This window comes from Peromyscus eremicus, chromosome 23 (assembly GCF_949786415.1).
Source record: "Peromyscus eremicus chromosome 23, PerEre_H2_v1, whole genome shotgun sequence".
Classification (NCBI taxonomy): Eukaryota; Metazoa; Chordata; class Mammalia; order Rodentia; family Cricetidae; genus Peromyscus; species Peromyscus eremicus.
In genome coordinates, this window is record NC_081438.1 from 28,501,836 (window position 1) to 28,527,913 (window position 26,078).

The window sequence follows — 26,078 nt, forward strand, 5'->3', positions numbered from 1 at the left end:
ACACAGCAGTTACCATTTTCTTTCTGAACAGTTAGGTTTACCAATTATAAATCTAAATTTAAAAATATTGCCGGGTGGTGGTGGCGCACGCCTTTAATCCCAGCACTCGGGAGGCAGAATCAAGTAGATCTCTGTGAGTTCGAGGCCAACCTGGGCTACAGAGTGAGTTCCGGGAAAGGCGCAAAGCTACATAGAGAAACCCTGTCTTGAAAACCCCCAATTAATTAATTAATTAATTAATTAATTTTTGAGACAGGGTCTCACTATGTAGCTCTGACTGTTCTGGAACATATCATGTAGACAAGGTTGACCTCAAACTCACAGATATCCACCTGCCTCTGCCTCCTGAGTGCTAAGATTAAAGATGGGCACCACCAAGCCCAGTTAAGATTTATTATTTTTAATTATGTGTGTGTCCGTCCACATGAGTGGAATATCTGCAGAAGCGAGAAGGCTGTTGGATCCCCTGGAGCTGGAGTTACAGGCAATAATAAGCTGTTCACTGTTGGTGTTGGGAATGGAAATCGGGTTCTCTGAAAGAGTAATAAGTGCTCTTAACCACTGAGCAATCTACCCAGTCCCTTTTTTTAATTGTTGAGATGGGGTTTTACATTGTAGCCCATGCTTGCCTAGAACTCACTGTATATCCCAGGCTCTCCTTCAACTCACAGCAATCCTCCTGAAGGCTGGCACTTCAGGCATGAGCCACCTCTGTATCTCATGTACTCATGACATCAGCAGTTGCTGAGTGTGCCCGGCATGGTAGTAATCTCAGAGTGCAAGAAGTGGAGGCAGTAAGGTAGTGCATGTCACACCAGTCTGGGCTATATAGCAAGAACCCAAACCTGCATCAACCAAACCAACCCAACACAGAACAAAACAATTGCCTGCCCATGCCTGTCTGTCCTAGGTGCTGGGATGCAGGGCCAACCAAGACAATTCTCTGTTCCCCTGCAGTTCACATTAGCATTTATGTGTGGCTAACAGAGCAGAGAAGTGTGGTCAGGTGAGTACAGGAAGGTGTGGGGGTGGCAGAGCACAGACTGTGATGCCTTCCTGAGCTACAGAGAGATGTGAGGAAAAGTAGAAGTGGTATACAGTAGGTGCTGACTAGTGGCAGACTGGTTTAGAGGGTAACTGGCCATGTTAGTGGAGCTGTAATTTCAGCACTGGTCATAGTGTACTCACATCTCCCTCCTTCCTGTCCTCTCTGTTTCCAAGATAAGGTCTCATTATGTAGCTTGAAGTCACCTTATAGCTCAAGCTGGCTTTCAACTCACTGTGTAGCCCAGGCAGACCTCAACTGCATGATCCTCTTTCTTCAGCTTCTGAGAGGTTGTGATGACAGGCCTGTACTACCATGCCTAGTCTTTCTCCCTTTTCCTTTGGTGTGTATGTGTGTGTATGTAGCCAGAAGTTTTCCTGTGTCCCACCCAGTCCTGCAGCCGCTCAGACCTAAATAAATACACAAAGGCTTATTTTAATTATGAACTGTATGGCCATGGCCTATGGCTCAGGCTTCTTGCTAGCTAGCTCTAATAACTAAACTCAGCTCATTTCTATTAATCTATATGTTGCCACATGTTCTGTGGCTTTACCTGTGTGCCATTACATGCTGCTCCCTGAGCGGCAGGATGGCATCTCCCCTTACTCTCCTTTCTCCTTTCACTATCTCCATTGGATTTTCTTGCCTGGCTCCATCTTGCTCTGCCATAGTCCAATGCAGCTTTATGTATCAACCAATCAGAGCAACACAGCATACAGAAAGACATCCCACAGCATATGGGTGTCTACATGTACGTAGAGGGCAGAGGTGAACTTCTGGTGTCATTCCTCACCTTTATTTTGTGACAGAATCTCTCACTGGCCCAGAACTTGCCACATAGACGAGGCTGGCTGGCCAGTAAGGCCCAAGGATCTGCCTGTTCCCACCTCCTTGGTGCTGTGGTCACAGGTCTGCACTACCACCCCTGGCTTTTCTTTACATAGGTCCAGAGAATTGAACTCAGGCCCCTGTGTTTGCATTTCACCAGGCTATCTGCCCAACCCTCCTTTTAAAAGTATTTTTATTTTAGGTTATGTATGTGTGTGTATGTCCATGTGTGGGTAGTATATGTGAGTGCTGGTGCCTATGAAGTCCAGAGGTATCAGATCTCCTGGAGCTGGAGTTATAGATGGTTGTGAATTGCCTGATATGGGTGTTGGGACCCAAACACACCCTTAACTACTGAGAAACCCAGCCCCATTTTCATTTTTTATATTGGTTTTCAAGACAGGATTTCTCTGTGCAACAGCTCTGGCTGTCCTGGAACTTGATTTGTAGACCAGGCTGGCCTCGAACTCACAGAGATCCACCTACCTCTGTCTCCCAAGTACTGGGATTAAATGTGTGCACCACCACTGCTGGCCTCAGGCTATTTTTTTTTAATTTTTTTATTTTTAGGGACATTATCTTACACTGTAGCCCAGGCTGCCTAAAACTCACTTTTAAGCCAGGCTGGTCTTGGCTTTTTTTGTTTTGAGACAGGTCATTTGGCTTCATGTGTTTGGACAGAATATCATGGTGGTTGGAGCATGTGGAGGAGAGCTATTCAAAGGAAGTAGAGAGAGGGAGACAGGAAGTGACCAGGAATAATATACTCTGAAGGACCCACTCCCAGTGACCTACTTTTTCCCAGCTAGATCCCACCTCCAAAACTGTCCATCATCTCTCAGAATAGCAGGCCATCTGGAGACAACACATTCAACACACAAGCCTGTGGGGACGAATCATACTCAATTCATAATGGAGTTTGTATAATGCAATATCATCTTTAAATTGTCTCAGGCTGTTTGGGCAGCTATTCCAAAATGCCAAAGACTGAACAACTAACGAACATCTGTTTCTAGAATTTCTTCCCTGGGGAAATGTGAGCAGTGCCCACCCCCTCCTCATAAGGTCCCAGTGACAAGCCAAAGCATGATTTCATGAGTTTTCCCTAGAGAAATCAGTGAGTTTATTGGGCTTGCTTACAGTACAAAGGTTGAGGTTGCTTATAGGAATGTAGGGTACCCCAAGTACCCACACTGGACAGTCTTTGCCAGCATGGATGGGACTTTTCCCTGGTTGCATAAATGGAGTCCCTTCAGTTAGCCTCCCAGCCTGTGTGCCCTAGCACCTCTAGGACATAGAAGCCACTTGTAATTAGGAAAGAATGGCATATAAATGGCTGTGAGGGGCAACTGGAAGCTCAGGTGAGGGTCCAGTGACCCTCGGTGAGGGCATGTCAATCCATGGGCCCAATCATGATGTACTGGTGCAATCAGGCCCAGCTCATCTGAGGAAGGCAGTGGCTGTTGCTTGAGGACCAAGTTTTACAACAGAAATTCAGGTCATAGGTGGTGTCGCATACTTGTAACATCAGCACTCAGGATGTGAACACAGGAGTTTGTATCACGAGGAGGATCAGGAGTTGAAGGCTACCCTTGGCTATATAGGTTCAAAACTAATTTGGGCTCTGTAGGACCTTGTCTCAAACGCTGAAGTGAAACTCAGTAACAATCAGAATCAATCAGAAATTCCTTTGAAATGCCAGGAACTTTGAATTTGAGATCAAACTCCCAGCATGGTCTGTGTTTTCCAGATTTCCAATGTCCAAATATTTCTTGTACCCTCACATAGTACCAAAAGGGCTGGAGAGAACTCTGGTATCCTCTGAGGAGGGCATGAATTCCATTGATGAGGTTCACCCTCCTGACCTCATTGTCTCAGAACTCTTCCTCCTGATGCCATCATATCAGCTTGTACCATATGAATTTGGCAAAGGAAGGCATGAGCATTCAGTCCATGATGCTGGGGCTCACCTAATTTTACCATTTGACCCAAAGGCCATCCCATCAGCTGTCTCTCCCAGGAGTGTGGCTTGGACCCAGGATCTTGTCTATGCTCAGAACTCCTCCTCAATACCCGCTCTCTGCAGCCCTGCAGGGTATTCAGGGAGCACTCAGGCCCGTTGCTTTGTAAGAGGTCTCCTCATTTAGAATCATGGGGTAGTTTCTCTGGATTCCAACAAAGCTCTGACAGTGTAGGCAAGCCCCCAGTTACGTGCTTCCTCAGTCATGGTTTCGTTCCACAGCAATAAAACAGTAACAAAGACATCAATGTGGATTTTTCTCTTGTCTGAACTTTAGTTTCCTTTGTAATTGATGATGATCATTTTGGTCTGTCTGGTTTTCTTGGCACTTATCATCAAGAAGAGCCTAATTCATTCATTCATTGAAACAGAGTCTTACTCTGTAGCCTGGCACAGGCTAGCCTCAAACTCATAACATTCTTTCTGTTTCAGCTTTCCAAGTGCTTGGATACAGGCATGAGTTACACCATGCCTGGCAAATTACTTGTCAGTAATTCAATATATTCAATTTGTTCCTCTCTCTCTCTCTCTCTCTCTCTCTCTCTCTCTCTCTCTCTCTCTCTCTCTCTCTCTCTCTCTCTCTGTGTGTGTGTGTATTCATGTGTGCATGAGTGTGCACCAGCCTGACGTCAATGTTCTGTGTCTTCTTCAGTTGCTCTCCACCTTATTTTTGAGGCAGGGTCTCTCACTGAACTTGGAGCTCACTGATTTGGCTGGACTGGCTGGCCAGCAAGCTTCAGGGATCCCCCTGTCTCTATGCCCCTTCCCCCCAACTGAGCTAGAGTTATGGATACACCCTGCCACACTCAGCTTTTCCATGTGTGCTAGGGGATTTAAACTCATATTCATGCTTGTGTGACAAGCACTTACAATCTGAACTATCTTTCTAGTCCATCTTTTTCAGACAGAGGCTCATAAGGCCCAGGCTGGTAGCAATGTAGTTCAGGCTGAATTTGAACTTGATCCTGTTGCCTTCATTTTCTGAGTGCTGGGATTATAGGTATATGCTACTATATCTATCTATCTATCTATCTATCTATCTATCTATCTATCTATCATCCATCCATCCATCCATCAATCCATCCCTCGAACTTCCATTACAGCTACCAGCATGTCTGGGTTTATTGTTTATTATGTAGTCCAGGCTGGTCTCAAATACTCTGTTTAGCTGAGAATGGCTGCTGATTCTTCCGCCTTGGGCTCCAGAGTATTGAGATTATAGGCAGACATCATGATACCCAACTTTTTACTTTTAATGAATTCATATTTAATTAGCTACGTGGCTGGTGGCTCCATAGCAGCACAGATGTACTACCCGGGGCTTAATGATATTCACAATTGACATTTTTGAAAAGAAAAGCAGAGTGCATGATGCATTTCATGCACAGCTCAACAGGAAACAAGACATCTATGCTTCCAACTATGCTACATTGATCGTTGGAGATAATGGTCAGCTCTTTTTGAGTATCCTGTTGCCCGGCAACCTCACATCCACTGGTCCCTCTGGCCATTAGTTATCAAGATCAGAATCAATTCTTTCAGTCATTAGGGTGCTGCAGTTTCCTGATTAACCTTTCCAATATTTTCTCTTAATAAAGAGGGCCCTGCCTGCTTCCCCAGCTGCTACTACCCTTACCTAAAGTCCTTTCATTGAGTATTTCAAAGTGATTGGAGCCAAGATAAAACCAAGAATGTATTTCAAAGAAAGGTCTCAGAGGAAAACAAATCGATTTGAGTGCATTTGGAGCGTGGATATCCTTAGACGTGGGGGTGCTACAGCTCTGTGAACCCCTGGGAGGGAGGGAGGAAGGAGAGAGAGAGAGAAAGAGAGAGAGAGAGAGAGAGAGAGAGAGAGAGAGAGAGAGAGAGAGAGAGAGAGAGAGAGAGAGAGAGCAGTTTGCTCTAGAATGTGAGTCTCCTGGGGAATCTGTGGCTACCTTATTTGAGAGCCAATGCCTAGATTCTTGGGGCGGGGGGGATGGAATTGGACTGAAAACAATCTGTACCATGTATCAGAAAACTCTTCCACTTTGGAATTTTAAAATCTTTATTATTTATTTGTGTGTGTGTGTATGTGTGTGTGTGTGTAAGGATGCAGCACATTCGTGTAGAGGTCAAAGGACAACTCTCTGAAGTTAATTCTCACCTTCCACTATGTGGGTCCAGGATTGAGCTCAGGTAGGTTAGGCTTGGAGGCAAGTTCCCTTATCCACTGAGCCATCTCACCGGCTTCTGGGTTTTTGTTATTTGATACAGGGTCTCACTATGTAGCTCAGGCTAGCCTCAAGCTAGTGATCTTCCTGCATCAGCCTCCTGAGTGCTGTGATCGCAGGCATGTGTTGCTGCGTGTTGTTAGCTACTGTACTCTCTCTCTCCTTTTCTCCCTCCTTCTAGAGAAGGTCTCATGTATCCCAACGAGTCTCAAGCTGGCTATGTATCTGAGGATGGTCTTGAACTCCTGATCCCCCTGCCTATATCTCCCTAGTGCTAGCATTACAAGCATACACTACCATGCCTAGTTTTAGGCAGTTGTGGTGGGCTCCATCTGTGGCCCTCAAGCACGTTTGGCAAGCACTCTACCCACTCAGCCACAGCCTTGGCCCTTTGTGTCCGTCTCTCATCCACATCTCATGAGCCTCTCAGGCTGTGCTGACACGGTATTTTGGAGCTGTGGTTTGAGAACCTGTACTGTGGCATGGTTTTCCTTTGCTGGACTGAACTCTGCAGGGCGCTGGACTTGGGGTCTTCAGAGCAGAGCACAAAGGCCAACTGAGACGGACCCTCTCATTGGAGCTGTGGGTGAGGCTGCTGGTATGTGTGGGCTAGAGAGGAGAACTAGCTTGGGACCTAAGCCTTCCCCTAAACAAAACTCCCCAAGGTGTCCCGTTAAATCAACAGAGCTATGTTGGTGGTAGGGCACAATGTTTGCTAATTGCTGGCAAGGCGGGGGTGGAGGGGGGAGGGTTAGAGTGAACTTGCTGTCCTGTGTGCACCTCTGTGTTTCTGTCTGTAGAATGGTAGCACCATATTATCCTCCCAGTGCCAGGTGAAGCAGGGGAAGGGACTGCCTGTGACGTGTTCCTTGGGGGAGCTCAGCAGTGGGATTCCTACCCCCAGTACTGGAGCTTGAACTCAGGGCCTCCTGCAAGCTAAGTAAGGACCTACTGCCAATTCATGCCCCCAGCCCCTCACTGGGGATTCTAGGCAGGTGCTCTACCACTGAGCCACACCCCAGCCCCTCACTGGGGGATTCTAGGCAGGTGCTCTACCACTGAGCCACACCCCAGCCCCTCACTGGGGGATTCTAGCTAAGTAGGTGGTCTCCACTGAGTCACACCCCAGCCTTTTTTAGTTTTTATTTTGAGATAGGGTCTCATTAAGTTCTCCAAGCTGATCTTGAATTCACTCTGTAGTTCGGGCAGGCCTGGAACTTGCTATCCTCCTGCCTCAGCCTCCCAAGTAGTTGGGCTCTCAGGCCTGCACCTTTAGGTCTGGCTTGCTTGGCAATTTTGTTGCCCTGAGGAGGAGTCTCAGGTGGCACAAAGCCAAGGTCTCTTTCCCAGAGACTGAGCCAGGTCACTGTGAGCCTTGTGGGAGGAGCCCTGAATCTATGAATGGACACAAAGAAACTGCCTGGGGCTCTAAAGAGAGGGAGAACTGCCTCCCGGGGGCCCGCTTGTTCCTGGCTGTCCTTGGCCTCTATGGGACCGACAGACAGAACTCCCTTTGTCCAGGAGTCTGGGCAAACCTCTTTAGTCTCTTGTCCAAGGGACTCAGGGTCGCCACTGGCAGGCACCAGCCCAGCGGGGGAGGGGCAACGGCTGTAGCAACTTTCTCCTTCTCTCTGGGAATACAGACCTCCACACCCTAGTGACAGGCCAGAGGGAGAGAGAGAGAGAGAGCACCTACAGAGGCCGAGGCGGGGCCTCCCAGTGCCCCTCAGCATCCTCTCTCTCCATTCGTTCTGACCCTGTTCAGCACAGCCAGTTGCTCACCTTTGTCTGCAGATTCCGGTCTCCCGCTGTTGAAGTCGATGGGAACACACTGGGACTGTGTGCAGGCCATTCAGCCTTGCGCACTGCTCACCATATTTCTATGTTCAGCCCTTATTCCTTCCAGATGTGGACTGGCAGGTCCTGGTGTGGACTTCTCATCTTTCATTCCCCTTCTCCCATAGATGGGCATCCAGGGGATCTCTGACAACGATTTTAGGCAGCACTGAGCCCCCCACCCCCCAGCAGAAAAAAACAAACTGGTCCTTTGTTTTTTAAGTCGTTTATATCCCCTTTGTGTGTGTGTGTGTGTGTGTATGTGTGTGTGTGTGTGTGTGTGTAAAACACATTTTGTTTCAGAGTGATGGAGCACAGACAGCTAACAAATGGAGGTCAGAAAACAACTTCTGGGAGTCAGTCCTCTCCTTTTACCATGTGGATCTCGGGGCTTGAACTCAGGTCGTCAGGCTTGGCTGAAAGCACCTTTACCTTTTTTACTTTTAGCCAATCCTACCCCCTCCCTACATGTATGTTTTTTCTCTGTCTGGTTTTGAGTACTGATTAAAACCTGAATTTTAGTAATTAAAATGTGTCTGGGTTATTAGATTCTCTCTCTCTCTCTCTCTCTCTCTCTCTCTCTCTCTCTCTCTCTCTTTCCTTTTCGAGACAGGGTTTCTCTGCGTAACAGCTCTGGCTGTCCTGGAACTTGCTCTGTAGACCAGGCTGGCCTCGAACTCATAGAGATTCTCCTGCCTCTGCCTTCCTAGTGCTGGGCATGTGCCACCACTGCCCAGCTAGAATTTATTTTTTAAACTCTCATTAAAGTGCTGTGGGTTTGGCTCTGTGGTAGTTAGCATGACGTTCTACCCAAAGTACCACAATCAATCAATCACTATCAATCAATCAATAAGGCTGGGATGAGGCTCAGCTGGTAGAGTGCTTGCCTAGAATGTTCAGTTCTGCATTAACTAGATGTGGTGGCATATGCCCATCATCTCAACTTGGGCAGCAGACCCCAGAGGATTGCTGTGATTTCAAGGCCAGCCTGGCCTAGCTCTAAAAACTAATATATCTTTCATTCTCTTTGCATCTGGTCATTTCCCAGTGTATCTGACAGTGAGGTCGGGCTGGCTTTCCCTCATATTTCCTACTTTTTCAGGTCCGCAAAGTAGCCTCACCACTTAAAAATTGTGTGACTAGCCAGGTGTGGTGGCATACATCTGTCATCCTAGCACCAGGGAGTGGAAGCAGGAGGACTGAGCATCCATGGCTACCCTAGGCTACATAGTGACATCCTATTTAAAAACAAAACATATAGATTGCGGTTTCACTTGTCCCCACCTTGATGAATGAACTTCTCAGATGTGTCTGTAAAGACATCATCATCCACAGTTGGGACTGGGGAGTTTGTCATCTGGTAATGTGCTTGCTGTACAAGCCTGAGGGCCTGAGTCCTAGCACCAGAAACCACAGTAAAAAATAAGCCAGGCTCGGTAGTGTATGTGTTGTAATCCCAGTATTGGGGAGGCAGAGAATTCTTGGGGCTCACTAGTCAGCCAGCCTAGACTGCTTGGGGAGTTTCAAGATAATGAGAGACCCCATCTCATAAATAAAGTGGAGCCAGGGTTATGGCCAGAGGGTAAAGTGCTTGATGTGGTGGTGTGAGAACTAAATTCATGTAAAGCTGGACACAGTAGTGTGTATCTGTAATCTTGGTGCTTCTATGGCAATATGGGAGGCCCAGAGAATCCCTGGAAGCTTCCAGGCCAGTTATCATGGCCAACACCATCTCAAACAATGAAGAGAGCCTGCCTCAAGCAAGGTGGAAGGCGAGGACCAACGATGGAGGCTGTCTACACACACACACACACACACACACACACACACACACACACACACACGATGAATGTAATAAATTTTGTTTTAAAGACGCAGTTGGTCTGCACTGTTTGCTCTGTCACCAAGATCTGCTTGGTGATGGAGAGCTGGAGCTCCAGACAGTCTGGGAAGTCTCATGTGCATAGAAGAGTTACAAAATGTCCACAGTCATTAGGGGCCATTCCTGTAGGTTTCTCAGGTGTACTATCTTGCAACAAGCCTTGCCCTGCTCTAGTATATTGCTCTGACTTTGCTCACATCTCAGCACTTCATCTTTAAACGTATCAACCTACCTTCTCCCACATGCCCAGAACACCCCCTTCACTCCTGAAACCAAACATGCCCCATTGTTCAATACTAGGACCTGATATCCGGTCACTCATCATGTTGCCCTTCCCTTCAAATAGTTCTTAAGATCAAGCTGTCATTGCGGATCTGGCTGCTGTGATATGAATGTGTATTTTATTTCCTATGTGGCCTTTTGAGTTGGTTCCTTTCATTTAGCGTAGCTTTTTCTTTTGAGGGGAGAGCTGGGGATTGAACTCAGGACCTCGAGCGTGCTAGGCCAGCACTCAGTGGGCTGCACCTTCTGTCCCTAGCATAGTGTTTGAGGTTCCCCTGAGCTGTAGACTATAACAGCCCATAGTTCTCTCTCTTTTTATTTGTTGTATTTGTTTGTATGTGGGGGTACACACATGCCATGGAACCTGAGTGGAAGTTAGAGGACAGCTTATGGGAGCTGGTTCTCTCCTCCACCATGTGGGACCAGGAATCGAACTCAAGTGGTCAGGTTTGGTAGCAGGGGTTAGTTTCTACCGAGGCAGCAGCCTGCCTCTGCCGCCGAAGCAGTTACATCATCAACTGTCGCCAGGTGTCTTCCCACCACCAGCTGTGCGAACATGTGCACCCCGTGCAAGTGCTGGCCAGTCACAGCTCGCTTTCTTACCTCCCCTTTCCTCTTGTTCTTCCCTGTTCTGTTTCTGTCTGTCTGTCTGCCTGCCTGCCTGCCTCTCCCATGTCCCCACTCAGTCGTGGCCTTTCGCTCTTTCACTCTCCCTCCCTCCCCTCCCCAATAGACCTCTTGCACTAATTCTGTTGCACGTGACGTGTTTGCTTAGTGGCATATCTTGGCAAGGCCCGCTGAGAGGTACCCACTGTGCCTTTTTTTTTTAAAATCCTTACAGCTTAGTCGCTGAGCCATCTCGCTGGCCCCACTCTCTTTTAACATCGTGTGTATACACTCGCCTATGTGTGTGCAGCTCAACTGCATGTGTGCACATGTGCTGATAGAGACTGACTCCAGGTGGCTTCCTCGGTTGCCCTCCATCTGACTTTTCTGGTTGTCTCTCACTGAACCGGGAGCTCAGCGAGTCAGCTAGACTGACTGGCCGGGAAGGGGACTCAGCATTCTGTTCTCAGCTGCCAGGGTCTGGCCTTGGATTCTGGCTCAGTTTGGGAGCCTGCCAAGGGGCTGCAGCCACATGGCCATCGGGGCTTCAAGGCTGGCCACAGAATGGAAAGTCTGTTCTCAAAAGATGGGGGAGAAGGGCTTAGCCTCCGCCTTTACTTTGCCTATCACAGGCCTGCTAAGAGTGTTGGCTGTCTCACTGGAAATTTCTAGCTATCGTTTTTTGGTTTGTTAGTTTCAAACATGGTTTTTGTTGTGTAGCCCAGGTTGGCCTTGAACACCTAAGTCTGCTGCCTCTGCCTCCCCAGTGTTGGGATTAGCACACTCAGTTTCCCACAGTCTTGGGGTTTCTTCTTTGATTGGCAGTTTGCTTCTGAAGCAGCTACACTTGATATATTTTGTCTGTTAACATCAGAGCTCTGGGGCTGGGGGTAGTGACTTGGGAGGTCAAGTGTCTACTACACAAACACAAGGACCCCCAACACCCATGTAGAAAGTTGGGCGTGGCAGTGTACATCTGTAACCCCAGCCCTGGGGAGGCAGAGACTGGTGCGTCCCTAGAGCCCATTGGCATCCAACCGAGCCAAATCGGTTAGCTTCAGGCTCAGAGAGAGACCCTGAGATCTCAGAAAGGAAGGTGGAGAGTGGCTGAGGAAAACACCCAGTGTCAACCTCTGGCCTCCACAGGCACCCATGCACACGTGGGTACTCACATGAACATACATCTTTCTCTCTCTGACAGACAGACAGACAAATAGACACACACACAGATAGACAGACAGACAGGCAGGCAGACAGGCAGACACACACACACACACACACACACACACACACACACACAGTGCCCTGATCTTCTACAGGGGACTGATACATTCATACATTGGAATACTTCTCAGCACTGAAGAAGAAGGGGGGCTGGGGGAGCAGCTTGTGGAGGAGCACTTGCCTGGTGTCTTGATTTCCTTTGCTGTTGCTGTGATGAAATATCCTGACAAGGACCACATAAGGGAGAAAGGATTTATTTCAGCTGAAGTTCAAGGATCCTATCCATCAGGCAGGCAAGTCAAGGCAGCAGGGGCTTGAGGCAGTTGATCACACTGTACCCACGATCAGGAGAATGAAGAGAAGATTGTATGCTGCTGCTCACTCAGCTCCACCGTACTTTTGAGACAGGTTCTCACTATGTATACCTGGCTGACCTGAAACTCTCTATGTAGCCCAGGCTGGCCTCTAACTCCCAGAGAAGTGCCTGCCTCTGCCTCCAGGAGGATTAGGATTAAAGACGTGGCCTCCTTCTCCATCTATACATTCTAGGATCCCACCCAGGGAATGGGTACCACCCACAGTGGGCGAGTCTTCCCACCTCAATTAATAAAATCAAGATAATCCCCACAAGAATGACTGGAGGCCCGACTCTCAGGTGATTCTAGATTCTGTCAACTCGTCAGTTGACACTAACCATCACGCCTAGCACACACAAGGCCTTGGGCTCCTTCTCCAGTACTGCAAAATAAAATGAATCACAAAGAAAATAAAAGGAAGAGGGGCCGTGGAGATGGCTCAGTTGGCATATCCAGTGCCAACTGCGGACCGGAGTGCAGTCCTCAGCATCCACGTGCAGACTTGGTGTGATATCAACCTCTACATACACGTGCAAGCACACACACAAAGTAAATAAATAAAAAACTTCATAAAACAGCAACACACTGAGCCAATGAAGTAACTCGTCAGTGAGAAGCTCTTGCTGCCTTGCATAGCCATGTGAGTTTGAGTCCTGGAACCCACAAGGTAGAAGAAGAGAACCAACTCTCACATTGTTTGCTAACCTTCATGTGGATACCCTGACTCAAACTCTCTAAAAAATTAGGAAAGAGCATATAACAACACAGGTAAAATTCATTATACTAAATGTTAAAACCTGACTTAAAGGCTGTGTAATGGGGAAAAGGAGACAAAAGAGTTGAGAAATGACTAAAATGATCTTTAACAAGAATTTTTTTTCAGTGTTGGGGATAGAAACCAGGGCCTGGTACATACATACTAGGCATGTGGTCTACTGCCAAACCACACCTCCAGAACCTCACTGGGTCGGGGGGGGGGGGGGAGTTGTTTCTAGGCAGGTGCTCTATCACTGGCCCCACCTGCACCCCTCACTGGGGTTATCTAGACAAGTGCAGTACCACTGAGCTGTAATCTCAGCCCTAAAGTTTCCTTTAGTGTGGTCCATTTTTCTTTCGCATACACAAGTTCCTCTTTGACTCATTTGCATAAATTGTTTGCTATTCAAAGCACAGCTCCCTTCCACCTAAGAATGTGCTTTGTCTTGATTCATCTATTGATTTTCTGAAACAGGGTCTCATGTAGTTCAGGTTAGCCTCAAATTCACTGTGTAGCTCAGGCTGCCCTTAATGTCCTGATCCTGACCTGGGGTTACAGGCATGCATCATTATAGCCAGCTACACTATTTAAGGGTGATGACGAGTTCATGATCAAAAAAATCCATTAAAACTCCCAAACCATGTTATAAAATAGGGAGACCTTTTTATTGTATACAAATTAAAACACAAAAGGTAAATTCATTGCTCTTTAAAATGCCTGTCTAGGGCTTTTTGAAGAAAAACACTGGGTCACAAAGAGTTAAAAGAAAAGTCCATGGGTCTTTGGGGTGGTGGGAATGGTTTCTTGGGCTTTTGCCAAGGCAAGCTCCCCCCACCTTCTTTTTTTCCTCCTCCATCACCCTCTATTCAATAGCTACAGCCTAAAGGAGAGACAAGGGGAGTTTTGTGGAAGACAGAAATAAATAAATAACGGCCTGCCCCAGGTCGCCACGGCAACCGTGACATCACCCTGGACCCGCATTGCTGGCACCATGGGTGGCTTGCCTGGAGTTAAAGGCACAGGAGAGGATAAGGTGGCTCCTGGTGACAGGTGCAGGACCTCCTCCCTGCAGAGGGTGATGAGCTTGCCCACCTGTGGGTCTCTCAGTTGTCTACCTACCTTCAGACCAGCTGGTGGCCGCATCAACTGTCATTGCTTCTTGGGGGCTTTGATGGAGCTAATTAACACGCCTGCTGTGACATGGGCCAGTGTCATCTGCCCGCAGGAATGGAGTAGCCTACACGCAGTGCTTGGGCACACAGAGTTATTCTTTCACAGTTCTTGGAGGGCTGACTTCCAGGATCGAGGAGTGGGCAGGGCTTGTTCTTTCTAGTTCTGAGGTCTCCTCTTCTAGGTTCTGGGATCTTTGGTGGCTTGGAGAAATGTTGCTCCCATCTTTGCCTCTGTGATATAAGGCCATCTTCTCCCCGCAACTGTCTTGTATGTCATCCTTCTCTATATTGTTCTGCTGCAAAATTTTATTTGTGGTACTGGAGCTTGAACCTAGGGTCTTGCATATGCTGAGCCATGCCCTGGTCCCTCATTGAGGGATTCCAGGCAAGTTCTCTACCACTGAGCCACACCCCAGCCCCTCAACGGGGGATTCTAGGCAGGTGCTCTACCACTGAGCCACACCCCAGCCCCTCACTGGGGGATTCTAGGCAGGTGCTCTACCACTGAGCCACACCCAGCCCCTCACTGGGGGATTCTAGGCAGGGGCTCTACCACTGAGCCACACCCCAGCCCCTCACTGGGGGATTCTAGGAAGGTGCTCTACCACTGAGCCACACCCTAGGCCTTCACTGGAGGATTCTAGGCAGTGCTATACCACTGAGCCACATCTCCAAACCTCTTTGTGCTTTGAGTCAGGACCCCACTAAGTTGCCCAGGGTTAGTCTCAGCCTCAGTTTATATCTCCAGCAGCTCTCAAACTTGTGACTCTCCTGTCTCAGCTTCCCAAACAGCTTGGATAATCTGCCCTAGATGTGTGCCTGGTTTTCTTTCTTTTTTAAAAATATTATTATTATTTTTTATGTGTATGGGTGTTTTGCCTGCATTATATGTTTCATATCCCCTGGAGATAGACTTACAGACAGCTGTGAGCTGTCATATGGGTGCTGGGAATTGAACCCGGGTCTTTTGGAAGAACAGCCAGTGCTCTTAACCGCTGAGCTAACTCTCCAGCCCCCACATGTCTGGTTTGCAATCTGCCCTTGCAAAGGCACCCAGATCCTGGGATGGAAAACACTGGGAGTTGGTTGTTAGGATCCAGAAGCTCTGGGACTCTCAGCCTGGTACCTTAGTTTTCTCACCTGTCTGATGAGCTCAGCGTTCCCCTGTCCATGTGACAGTGGAATTACGTGACCAGGACTGTGCAGTCCGGGGTGAATGCTGTGGAAGAGCAGTGGTCAGAGCAGTGGGTCAGGGGAGCTGACATGGTCTCTGGAGTCGTGGAGGTGTCATCATATATCAGACACAGGAGCATCAGAACAAGCCATGTAACCAGCACAGAACAACCTCCCTCCAGCCTTTGTCCCTGTCTTGCCACACCGGCATTCCAGAAGCTAGCCTACAGAAGGCATCCAATAAATGCTCTGTGGACTATAGTAGCAGAGAGCAGGCTCACAGAAAGTCCCCCATCAAAAGCTCCAGCATATTTACCAGCACGACTCCAGTATACAAAAGGTGTTCAATAAATGGTCCCTGAGCTGTCCCGGACTTGCAGACAGCATATAGAAGGTGCTCCACAAATGCTCCATCTACTGTATCAAGAGAGTACTGGCAAACAGAGGGTGCTAAATGTATGTTCCAGGGACTTTGCATTGATCCAGCAGGTACTCAATAAAACCTCAAAAAATCATGATGCACAGAGGTCTTTGTTCTGAGCCATACGTTTTGGGGGAACGCACAGTAATAATTGTGTTCACATGTGTGCGAACACGCATGTGAACACCAAAGGAAGATCTTGAGTATTTTTCTCTATCAGTCTCTGTTTTGTTACCTTAAGACAGGGTCTGTGTCTGAATCAGATCAGAAGCTCAGGTATAGTGGCCAGTGAGATGTCAGGATCTGTCTGTGTGTGTCCTCTTTCCTCTGCCGCCAGTGCTGGCATTATAGGAGTGTACAGCCACACCTAATTTTTCACTTGAGTGCTTCAGGATTCAAACTCAGGTCCTTGTGTTGTGCAGCAAGCACTTTTACCCACTGAGCATTTATTTCTTCAGCCTGTATAACTAGAGTCATGAGGGACTGAGCTCGATGTCTTTGGGTGACATCTGACTCCCTCTGGTGGAGGATGCTGGGTGAAGCTCCAGGGGAAACGAGAGTCTGCAGAGAACACTGCACAGCTTGCTGGTTCTGTCTTTTGGGCTGAGAGCCAGATGTGTACAGGTGTTTCCATCAGAAGATCTGGACACCTCTTCCTGGCCCCACTGACTTTCAAGTGTCAACCAGGCTCACTGAAATGCCCTTCACACTCATGTCATGATAGAGCCAGGCTCAGAAGCCAGCTGGGCTGGGACCAAGTCTTGTACCACCTGGTGATGTCACTTCTCTGCTCCAAACTGTGCTGTATGGAGACAAAGACATTTTGAGGGTTCCATACACCAACACACAAGAAATGCTTGCTATTTTAAAGTATTTATTTATGAGACAGGGTCTCAATATGTAGCCCTGGCTGACCTGGGACTCTCTGAGTAGACCAGGCTGGCCCTGAAATCACATAGATTTACCTGCTTCTGCCTCTTAAGAGCTGGGATTAAAGGCGTGCACCACAAATGTTTATTAGTGTGTGTGTATGTGTGTGTGTGTGTGTGTGTGTGTGTGTGTGTGTGTGTATACACATATATGTAGGTGTACAAAGAGGCTAAGATGGCCTCAGATCTCCTGGAACTGGAGTTCTAGGGGTTGTGGGCTGCATGATGTGGGTGTTGGGATCTGAACTGGGTCCTTTACAAGAGCAGTAAGAGCTCTTAACCCCTGAGCCATCTCTAGCTCCAGGAATTCTTATTTTTTTTTCCTTTTTGGAGCTGAGGACCGAACCCAGGGCCTTGTGCTTGCTAGGCAAGCGCTCTACCACTGAGCTAAATCCCCAGCCCTGGAATTCTTGTTTTTAAGAGAAATTTAAGTCTAGAACTGTGGCTCAGTTGATGGTAATGTGCTTGCATAGTTTGCATGAAGCCCTGGGGTCCATCCAGTGCTGCAAGAGCCAGGTGTGGTGATGTGTATTTGTAATCCCAGCACTCAGGATCCTCCTGCCTCTGCCCTGTAAGTGCAGGGGTTACACGTGTGCGGTGATTACATGTGTTTAAGAGGTGCTGGGGTGGTACTCAGAGCTTTTCACACACTAGGAAAGCACTCAGCCTGCTGAGTTGTCTCCCCATCCCCAGTAAATAAACATCATATTGAGGATTAGACATGGAACACTTAGTGGGAAAAGATGTTTATTTCTTAGGGCTGAGGAGATGGCTCGCCAGGTAAAGCACCTGCTGGATAAGCATGAGGGCCTGAGTTCAAATCCCAGAACCCATGTAAAAAGCAGGTGCATGTGATGGTAGAGCTTGCAGTGGGAAGTGGGGCAGGGCTGGAGACAGGCGGGTCTCTGAGGCTCACTGGCCAGCCAGCCTAGTTGAAATGGCATGCTCTGGGTTCAGTAAGTAACCTGTCTGAAAAAAAAGGGAGGTATGCAATCGAGGCAGACACTCGATGTCGGCTACTGGCCTATGCGTGTGAATACAAAAGCAAGCACATACGTATGCACCACACAAGCACATACACACAATTGAAAACTGCAGTACTCAGAAATCGAGACGAGCCGGGCCGTGGTGGTGCACGCCTTTAATCCCAGCACTCGGGTGGCAGAGCTAGGCAGATCTCTGTGAGTTCTAGGTCAACCTGGTCTACAGAGCGAGATCCAGGACAGGCACCAAAACTACACAGAGAGAAACCCTGTCTCAAAAAAACCGAGAGAGAGAGAAAGAGGGGGGGGGAGGGGGAAGCTGTGTGGTTGAGAATCTGGATTCTGGCTTCCTCATCCAGTCTTTCTGAAACTCTTTCTGCCTCTCATTGCAGGTTTATGAATGACCGAGTCCCGGCACACAAGAGGTACCAGCCCACAGAGTATGAACATGCAGCCAACTGTGCTACCCATGCTGTGAGTTGACTTAATGGGGTACTGACATGGGGACCCTTGAGGGTGGGGGGTAAGGAAGGCACTCTCCTCAATCTATTGTATGTATATTATCTGTCTGTATATGCAGGTGAGTGCAGGTGCTCATAGAGGCCCGAAGAGGGCGTCAGATTTCCTGGAGCTGAAGTTTCAGGCAGTTGTGAACTGCTCAGTGTGGGTGCTGGGATTGAACCCAGGTCCTCTAAAAGAGCTCTTTTAGAAGACTGAAAGCTGGATGTAATGGTGCACACCTTTAGTCTCAGCATTCTGGAGGCAGAGGCAGAGGAGGCAGGAGGATCTCTGTGAGTTTGAGGCCAGCCTGAACATAGCAAGCTCCAGGACAGCCAGAGCTACATAGAGAGATCCTGAAAAAAAGAGCACAGATCACTTTTAACTGATGAGTCATCTCTTGTTTCTTTAAAATTATTTATTTTTTATTTGTGTGTGAGTATGGGTGTGCAAATGTGGAGGTCAGAGGACAACTTTCAGAATTGCACTGTGGGGCTCAGGGATCAAACTTAGGTATCAGGCTTACATGAAATCATCTTGCTGACTCCATCTTGTTTTATGGATGCTGTCTCTCACTGGGACCTGGAGAGTCAAGTAGCCTTGGCTGACTGACTTGATGATGCCAGGGGCCTGCCAATTTCTGCTTCCCAATACTGGGATTCCAAGCATGGGATTCAGCTTTTGACATGGGTTCTAGGGATCAGAACTCAGGTCCTCATGATTGCACAGCCAGCAATTTGCTGATGGGGCCATCTCCTCAGTCCTTCTCAAGCCACCCCATGTGATCTGTTTCTTTAATTTCCCAGGGGCCCCAGTAGTGTGGGCCTAAAGGAAGCACAATGGACTATAGAAGTGTAGGCGGATTTTTCTGTCCCATCAGCCAGCTCCCAAATCACAACACAGAGACTTATTATTAATTATAAAAGCTTGGCTGATAGCTTAGGCTTGTTTCTAACTAGCTCTTAACAATTTAAATTAAGCCATTTCTATCAATCTATGTGTTGCCACATGGCTCATGCCTTTACCTGTCCTCTAGCATGTCTTGCTCCCTCTGTGTCTCCTGACGACTCCGCCCTCCTTCCCATCATCTTCTGTGTCTGGCTGTCTCATCTATACCTCCTGCCTAGCTAATGGCCATTCAGCTTTTTATTAAACCAATCAGAATGACACATCTTCACCGTGTACAAAAAGATTATTCCACAACATTTACCATGCTAGAATGACCTGTCCATCACTCAGTTGTTGAACAATTTCCGGTACTCTCATGAGGAAAAGATGGAAGGTTTAGGGGAGGCAGGTCACAGATTTGTAAAGGTAAAGGATTCAGGGGTTCATTTTCTATAGCTTTGGACTGGCCTACCTCTCCCCCTGCTCTGTCTCCTCTTGAAATGGGGTCTCATGTAGCTCAGGCTAGTCTTAAACTCAGTATGTAGCTAAGGATAAACTTCAATTCTGAAGGTTCTTCCCTCAGTCTCCACCTCCTGAACGCTGGGATTTCAGGTGTTCACTACCATGCCTGCTTTATGTGGTGATGGGGAAGGAACTCAGGGCTTTGGGAATGATACACAAGTCTTCTTCCAATGCAACTATGGAACTGTACATTTCAAAAAGCTTGAAAGAGGGTTGGGGATGTAGCTCAGTTGGTAGAGTCCTTGTACAGTATGAGGGAGGCCCAAGGTACCTACCCCCAGCACTGCAAACAAGAAACAAACAAACCTACAAGGATTTGGGGGTTTTTATCCTAAAGCAAGGATAAAAATGTGAGGAGATAGCTGTCTTTGATCTGAGTTCAGGTCCCTGTACCCATGGCAGACAGCTCACAACAGCCTGTAACTCCATCTTCGGGGATTCTAATGCCTTCTTCTGTCCTCCACTGGCACCTGCACTCAATGCATCCCTCCACAAACATAATTAAAATGAATTCTTAAATAATGATGATGATGATGATGATGATGATGATGATAAAACTCTGCATGGAGCCAGGTGTGGTGGCACAGGTCTGTGACTCTAGCCTTTGGGAGGCTGAGATAGGTGATAGTTAATGAGTTTGAGGCTAGCCTGCCATGAAATCCTGTCTCAAACAGAATTTTCATGGAACCACATGAACATGTACAACTTTTTAAAATCTGTGTGTGTGTGCGTGTGTGTGTGTGTGAGGTGTGTGTGCCTATTTGTATGTGAGAGTGTGAGCACACGTGTGCCATGATGCAGGTGTGGAGGGCAGAGGGCAAGGTGTCATTTCTCACCTCCCACCTTGTTTGAGATGGTCTCTGTTGGACAGGTGTAGGCCAGGCTAGCTCGCCCATAAGTTTTTGTGAATTCTTCCATCTCACTGTAGAAATGCTGGGATTGTTTAAAAGTGCCATTCTAGCATGGTAAATGTTGTGGAATAATCTTTTTGTACACGGTGAAGATGTGGCATTCTGATTGGTTTAATAAAAAGTCACATGTGCTACCATGTGACCCAAACCACAGGAATAAGGGTTCAAAGCAGCATGGTGTTGAGGAGGAGGACCAGGAACGAGGAAATAAAGACAGAAGGCTGCAATCAGGAGGACTGCATGGGGTCTCTTTCTTTCCTCCCTCCCTCCCTCCCTCCCTCCCTCCCTTCCTCCCTCCCTTCCTCCCTTCCTCCCTTCCTTCCTCCCTTCCTCCCTCCCTCCCTCCCTTCCTCCCTCCCTTCCTCCCTCCCTTCCTCCCTCCCTCCCTTCCTTCCTTCCTCCCTTCCTTCCTCCCTTCCTCCCTTCCTCCCTTCCTCCCTTCCTCCCTTCCTCCCTTCCTCCCTTCCTCCCTCCCTCCCTCCCTTCCTCCCTCCCTTCCTCCCTCCCTTCCTTCCTCCCTTCCTCCCTTCCTCCCTTCCTTCCTCCCTCCCTCCCTCCCTCCCTTCCTCCCTCCCTTCCTCCCTTCCTTCCTTCCTTCCTTCCTCCCTTCCTTCCTCCCTTCCTCCCTTCCTCCCTCCCTTCCTCCCTTCCTCCCTCCCTCCCTTCCTCCCTCCCTCCCTCCCTCCCTTCCTCCCTTCCTTCCTCCCTCCCTTCCTTCCTTCCTTCCTTCCTCCCTTCCTTCCTCCCTTCCTCCCTTCCTTCCTCCCTTCCTCCCTTCCTCCCTTCCTCCCTCCCTCCCTTCCTCCCTTCCTCCCTCCCTCCCTTCCTCCCTTCCTCCCTTCCTCCCTCCCTTCCTCCCTCCCTCCCTTCCTCCCTCCCTTCCTTCCTCCCTCCCTCCCTCCCTTCCTTCCTCCCTTCCTTCCTCCCTCCCTCCCTTCCTCCCTCCCTCCCTTCCTCCCTCCCTCCCTTCCTCCCTCCCTCCCTCCCTTCCTTCCTCCCTTCCTTCCTCCCTCCCTCCCTTCCTTCCTTCCTTCCTTCCTCCCTTCCTCCCTTCCTCCCTTCCTCCCTCCCTTCCTTCCTCCTTCCCTCCCTTCCTTCCTCCCTCCCTTCCTCCCTTCCTTCCTCCCTCCCTTCCTCCCTTCCTCCCTTCCTCCCTTCCTCCCTCCCTCCCTCCCTCCCTCCCTTCCTCCCTCCCTCCCTTCCTCCCTCCCTTCTTCCCTCCCTCCCTTCCTCCCTTCCTTCCTCCCTTCCTCCCTTCCTCCCTTCCTCCCTTCCTCCCTTCCTCCCTTCCTCCCTCCCTTTCTTCCTCCCTCCCTCCCTCCCTCCCTTCCTTCCTTTGACACGGTTTCTCTGTACAACAGTTCTGGCTGTCCTGGAACTCATTCAATAGACCAGGCTGGCCTCGAACTCAGAGATCCACCTGCCTCTGCCTCTCAAGATCTGGGATTAAAGGCGTGCACCACCACCGCGTTTTATATACTATTTGCAGGGGGAAATGGGACAGAGTCAACAGAAACCTATCCCACAGTGGGACAAAGTCAGCAGGGAGCTAATCAAGCAATGTTGCACAAAAGGGACACCAGATATCTCAAGTGTTTCGCAGACTGAGCACACAGTGGCCTTGGACTGATAAGAACAGCCCTTTAGTAGGGAAGAGTTAGATTCCCAGGATCTGAAACTGCAGCTTCCCCAAGATTCAGCCCTCAGGCCATTACTGGCTGTGCCAAGCATGTTCATGGTTTTAGACAGGGAACTATGTTCCTTCTCCATACATCAGGGCCTCAGGAAAGCCTTGGATTGCCTGGCTCCCAACAACCACGCCTGTCTTTATTTGGGTTCTCAGGATCTGAACTTGGGTCCTCACACTTGCATGGCAAGTGCCCCACCCATTTGAGCCATCTACCCAGTCCATTATGTACAAGCTTTCATTTGTAATTGTAATTTTATGTCGATGAGTATTTGGCCTGGATGTTTGTCTGTTCACTGTGTGCATGCCTAGTGTCCACAGAGGCCAGAAGATGGGATCAGATTCCCTAGAGCTGGAGTTAAAGGTAGTTGTAAGCCACTGTGTGGGTGCTGAGAATTGAACCTGGGTCAGTCAGTGCTCTTAACCACTGAGCTGTCTCTTCAGCTCCCAATAGGTACAGTTTTTTATGTCTTATGTGTCAATTCAAGTTTTTGAAAGATAAAAATGGACCTCATTCCTCTGAAATGAAATGTCTCACTTCTTTAGTGGCACTGTTAGCCTTCATGTGCTCGGTGGGCACCATGTTGTCTAGGTAATGGGAGCACGATCTAGAGAAAGGGAGTGAGTCAGTGCAGAGATCTTGGGGCTCTGTACTCCCCTGAGCCTGGCCAGTGAGGATGGCTCAGTAAAATGCTTTCTACACAAGCATGAGGACCTGAGTTATTCCCAACGCCGCCTGCATGGTAGAAGAGAACTGCCTATCTCTCATCTCCAATAGTACACACACACACACACACACACACACACACACACACACACACACACATACACACTCAATTAACAAAAATGTTTCCAACAGACAAACAAGCGGGGTGAACAGTGCCTGAGGAATGATGCCTGAGGTTGATCTTTGGCTTTCACATGCACGTGCAGGAAAGTGTAACCCAGTGCCATAAAAGTCACATAAAAAGCCTGCTGTGCTCCACATCACATACTCCCCCCATGCAACCCACAAAAGGGCTGGTCCTTGCAGGTGGAGAGATGCTTCAGCAACTGAGAACATGCACTGCTCTTGTAGAGGATCTGAATTTGTTTCCTAGCACTCACGTTATGGGTGATATTTAAGACCATGTTTAAGACAGCCAGCTATCTTAAAACCATCAGAAAGTCAGCTCCTAGGGATGCAGTTTCCTCTTCTGGTCTCTATGGACTCCTGCATTCATAATGTAACTCCCAGCCCCACCCCACATACATACACAAAATTAAAAATAAAACGTATCTTCAGAAAATGTATCTATTTTTAAAAAGGCTGGCCCTGTTCTGTCTTCTCTCACTCTAGTTCTGGATCATTCCCAGCATCCTTGGCAGCTCCAACCTCTACTTCCTGTCGGACGATGACTGGGAGACCATATCTGCCTGGATCTACGGCCTTGGCCTCTGTGGCCTCTTTGTAGTATCCACCATTTTCCACACAGTCTCCTGGAAGAAGAGCCACCTCAGGTACCCTCCACCCAACCCACGGGAAGGGCACATGGGCAAACACTCTGTACACACATAGTCGGAAGCATGCCAGCATTCACCGTAACGGGGTCCTGAGGCACTTTCATCAACCCCCAGCATGGCAGGCAGCCTGGAAAACTGTTGCTCTGGTCCCTTACAGGTGGAGAGACTCAGGCTGGAGGGGGTGTCTCCAGGGTGGGGTGGGCACCTCTCACAACTCTGTCTCTCAGTCTCTCTTCCACTGGGGAAGACAAGGCTGTCCCTGGGCAGTGCTGTGGGCCCCCCTGTACCTCCCTGGGACACAGGGGTTATGACCTGCCACCTCTCTACCCACCCTAGGATGGTAGAACACTGCCTGCACATGATCGACCGGATGGTCATTTACTTCTTCATCGCGGCCTCCTATGCTCCTTGGTGAGTGCCAGCAACCCTCCCTGCTACTGGCTGCCGTCCTTTCTCCTGTTTGAATTTCTGTTTACATTTGGGTGGGTGATTGGTGACCACACAGACAGGGGAGTAGCTGAAAAGACATGCTCATCCTCTCTCTTGTGCCAAGAAATACCTACTTATTACCAGTGTCCTTCAAGGGTTGTTGTAGGCGAAAAAGAGCAAATGTGTGTGTCTGTGTGTATGCAAATACTTATGTATATATTAACATGTATTAACATATATTTACAGATATAAATGTCAATGGCTGTATGGATGTATAGATACATTTGTACATATATGCAGATATGCATGTGGTTTTGTTTTTGTTTTTTACCATTATTTGTGTGTGTGTGTGTGTGTGTGTGTGTGTGTGTGTGAGAGAGAGAGAGAGAGAGAGAGAGAGAGAGAGAGAGAATGTTTGTGTGTGTGTGTGTGTGTGTGTGTGTGTGTGTGTGTGTGAGAGAGAGGAGAGAGGGGGGGGCGGGGTGTCTCAAGTTACCCAGGCCAGCCTTGAACTCGCTATGTATCTTAGGCTGGCCTTGGATTCCTGATCCTTCTGCCTCTGCTTTTCCAGTGCTGCGATTACAAGCATGTACCACGGTGCCTGGCTTATATATGTGTTTTAAAAGCATTACTTTGTGTTGGAGGTGGTGGCGCACACCTTTAGTCCCAGTACTTGGGAGGCAGAGGAGGGTAGATCTCTGTGAGTTTGAGGTCAGCAGGGCTACATAGTGAGACCCTGTTTCAAAAAAATATATTCTTTTTTTTTTTTTTTTTTTTTGGAGCTGAGGACCGAACCTGGGGCCTTGTGCTTGCTAGGCTCTTGCTCTACCACTGAGCTAAATCCCTATATTCACTTTAAAGATATTTTTATCTTTTTTTCCCTTGTCGTGCTGAGAATCAAATCAGTTCTCTATCACTGAGCCATACTTCCCCTCTACGTTTCATACATATACTGTACATTGTAAAGCATGTATTTAGACACATGTGTGGCATGTACTTGCAACCCCAGGCTTTGGGAGGCTGAGGCAAAGCTTGAAGCCAACCCTGGCTATGTAGTGAGCCCCTGTCTGGGAAACAAAAATGCCAAGTATCTATTTATACTTTTACCTCATGCCTGTTTTCCTTTTCGTGTGTGTGTGTGTGTGTGTGTGTGTGTGTGTGTGTGTGTGTATGTGTGTGTGTGTTGTACATATGTGTGCGTGTTTTATGTGTGTTGATGTCTGGAATCACCCTCCATCATTCTTCAGGAATTTGGATGACCACATTTCTTCCACACAGAAAACTACATTTTTTAAAAACCACTGTGATATAGGTAGAGCTTAGACTTTCTTTCACAAGTGCTAGGTAAACATTTTTCCTCCCACACTTTTCTGAGATGGCATCTTGCTATGTTGCCTTGGCTGGTTAGGAACTTCTGTGAACAGATCATCTGACTTCAGTCTTCCTTGGGCAGCTGGGACTACAGTGTGTACCACCATGCTCTTAACCTCTCTCTCTCTCTCTCTCCCTCCCTCCCTCCCTTCCTTCCTTCCTTCATTCCTTTCTTTTCTTTTTTTGATTTTTCGAGACAGGGTTTCTCTGTGTAGCTTTGCACCTTTCCTGGAACTCACTCTGTAGCCCAGGCTGGTCTCGAACTCACAGAGATCCGCCTGCCTCTGCTTCCCAAGTGCTGGAATTAAAGGCGTGCGCCACCACCACCTCCCAGCTCATTCCTTTCTTTTTGAAGACAGGGTTTCTTGGTGTAATAGCCCTGGTTGTCCTGGAACTCACGCTGTAGACCAGGCTGGCCTTGAACTCACAGAGATCCACCTGCTCTGCCTCCTGTGATAACTAGATACTGAGTAGAGTGAACCCCCCCCCCCCCGCGCATGCCCGCTCATCCTCCTGCTCTTTCTTCATTTCCCCTCTTTTCT

At 48.4% G+C, this 26,078-nt stretch overlaps 1 protein-coding gene across 3 annotated transcripts in view; it reads left to right on the top strand.

Moving 5' to 3' along the window:
- Positions 1-26,078, top strand: part of Mmd2 (monocyte to macrophage differentiation associated 2) — a 48,655-nt gene that overhangs the window by 12,931 nt on the left and 9,646 nt on the right. For all 3 annotated transcript variants that reach the window (XR_009375847.1, XM_059249202.1, XM_059249203.1), the window contains exons 2-4: positions 18,120-18,201; positions 23,573-23,733; positions 24,073-24,147. Coding sequence is in view for 2 of the 3 variants with exons in the window: in XM_059249202.1 (XP_059105185.1) it covers positions 18,120-18,201; positions 23,573-23,733; positions 24,073-24,147 (318 nt within the window). In the remaining variant the exon portion in view is untranslated. The remainder of the gene's footprint in view (positions 1-18,119; positions 18,202-23,572; positions 23,734-24,072; positions 24,148-26,078) is intronic.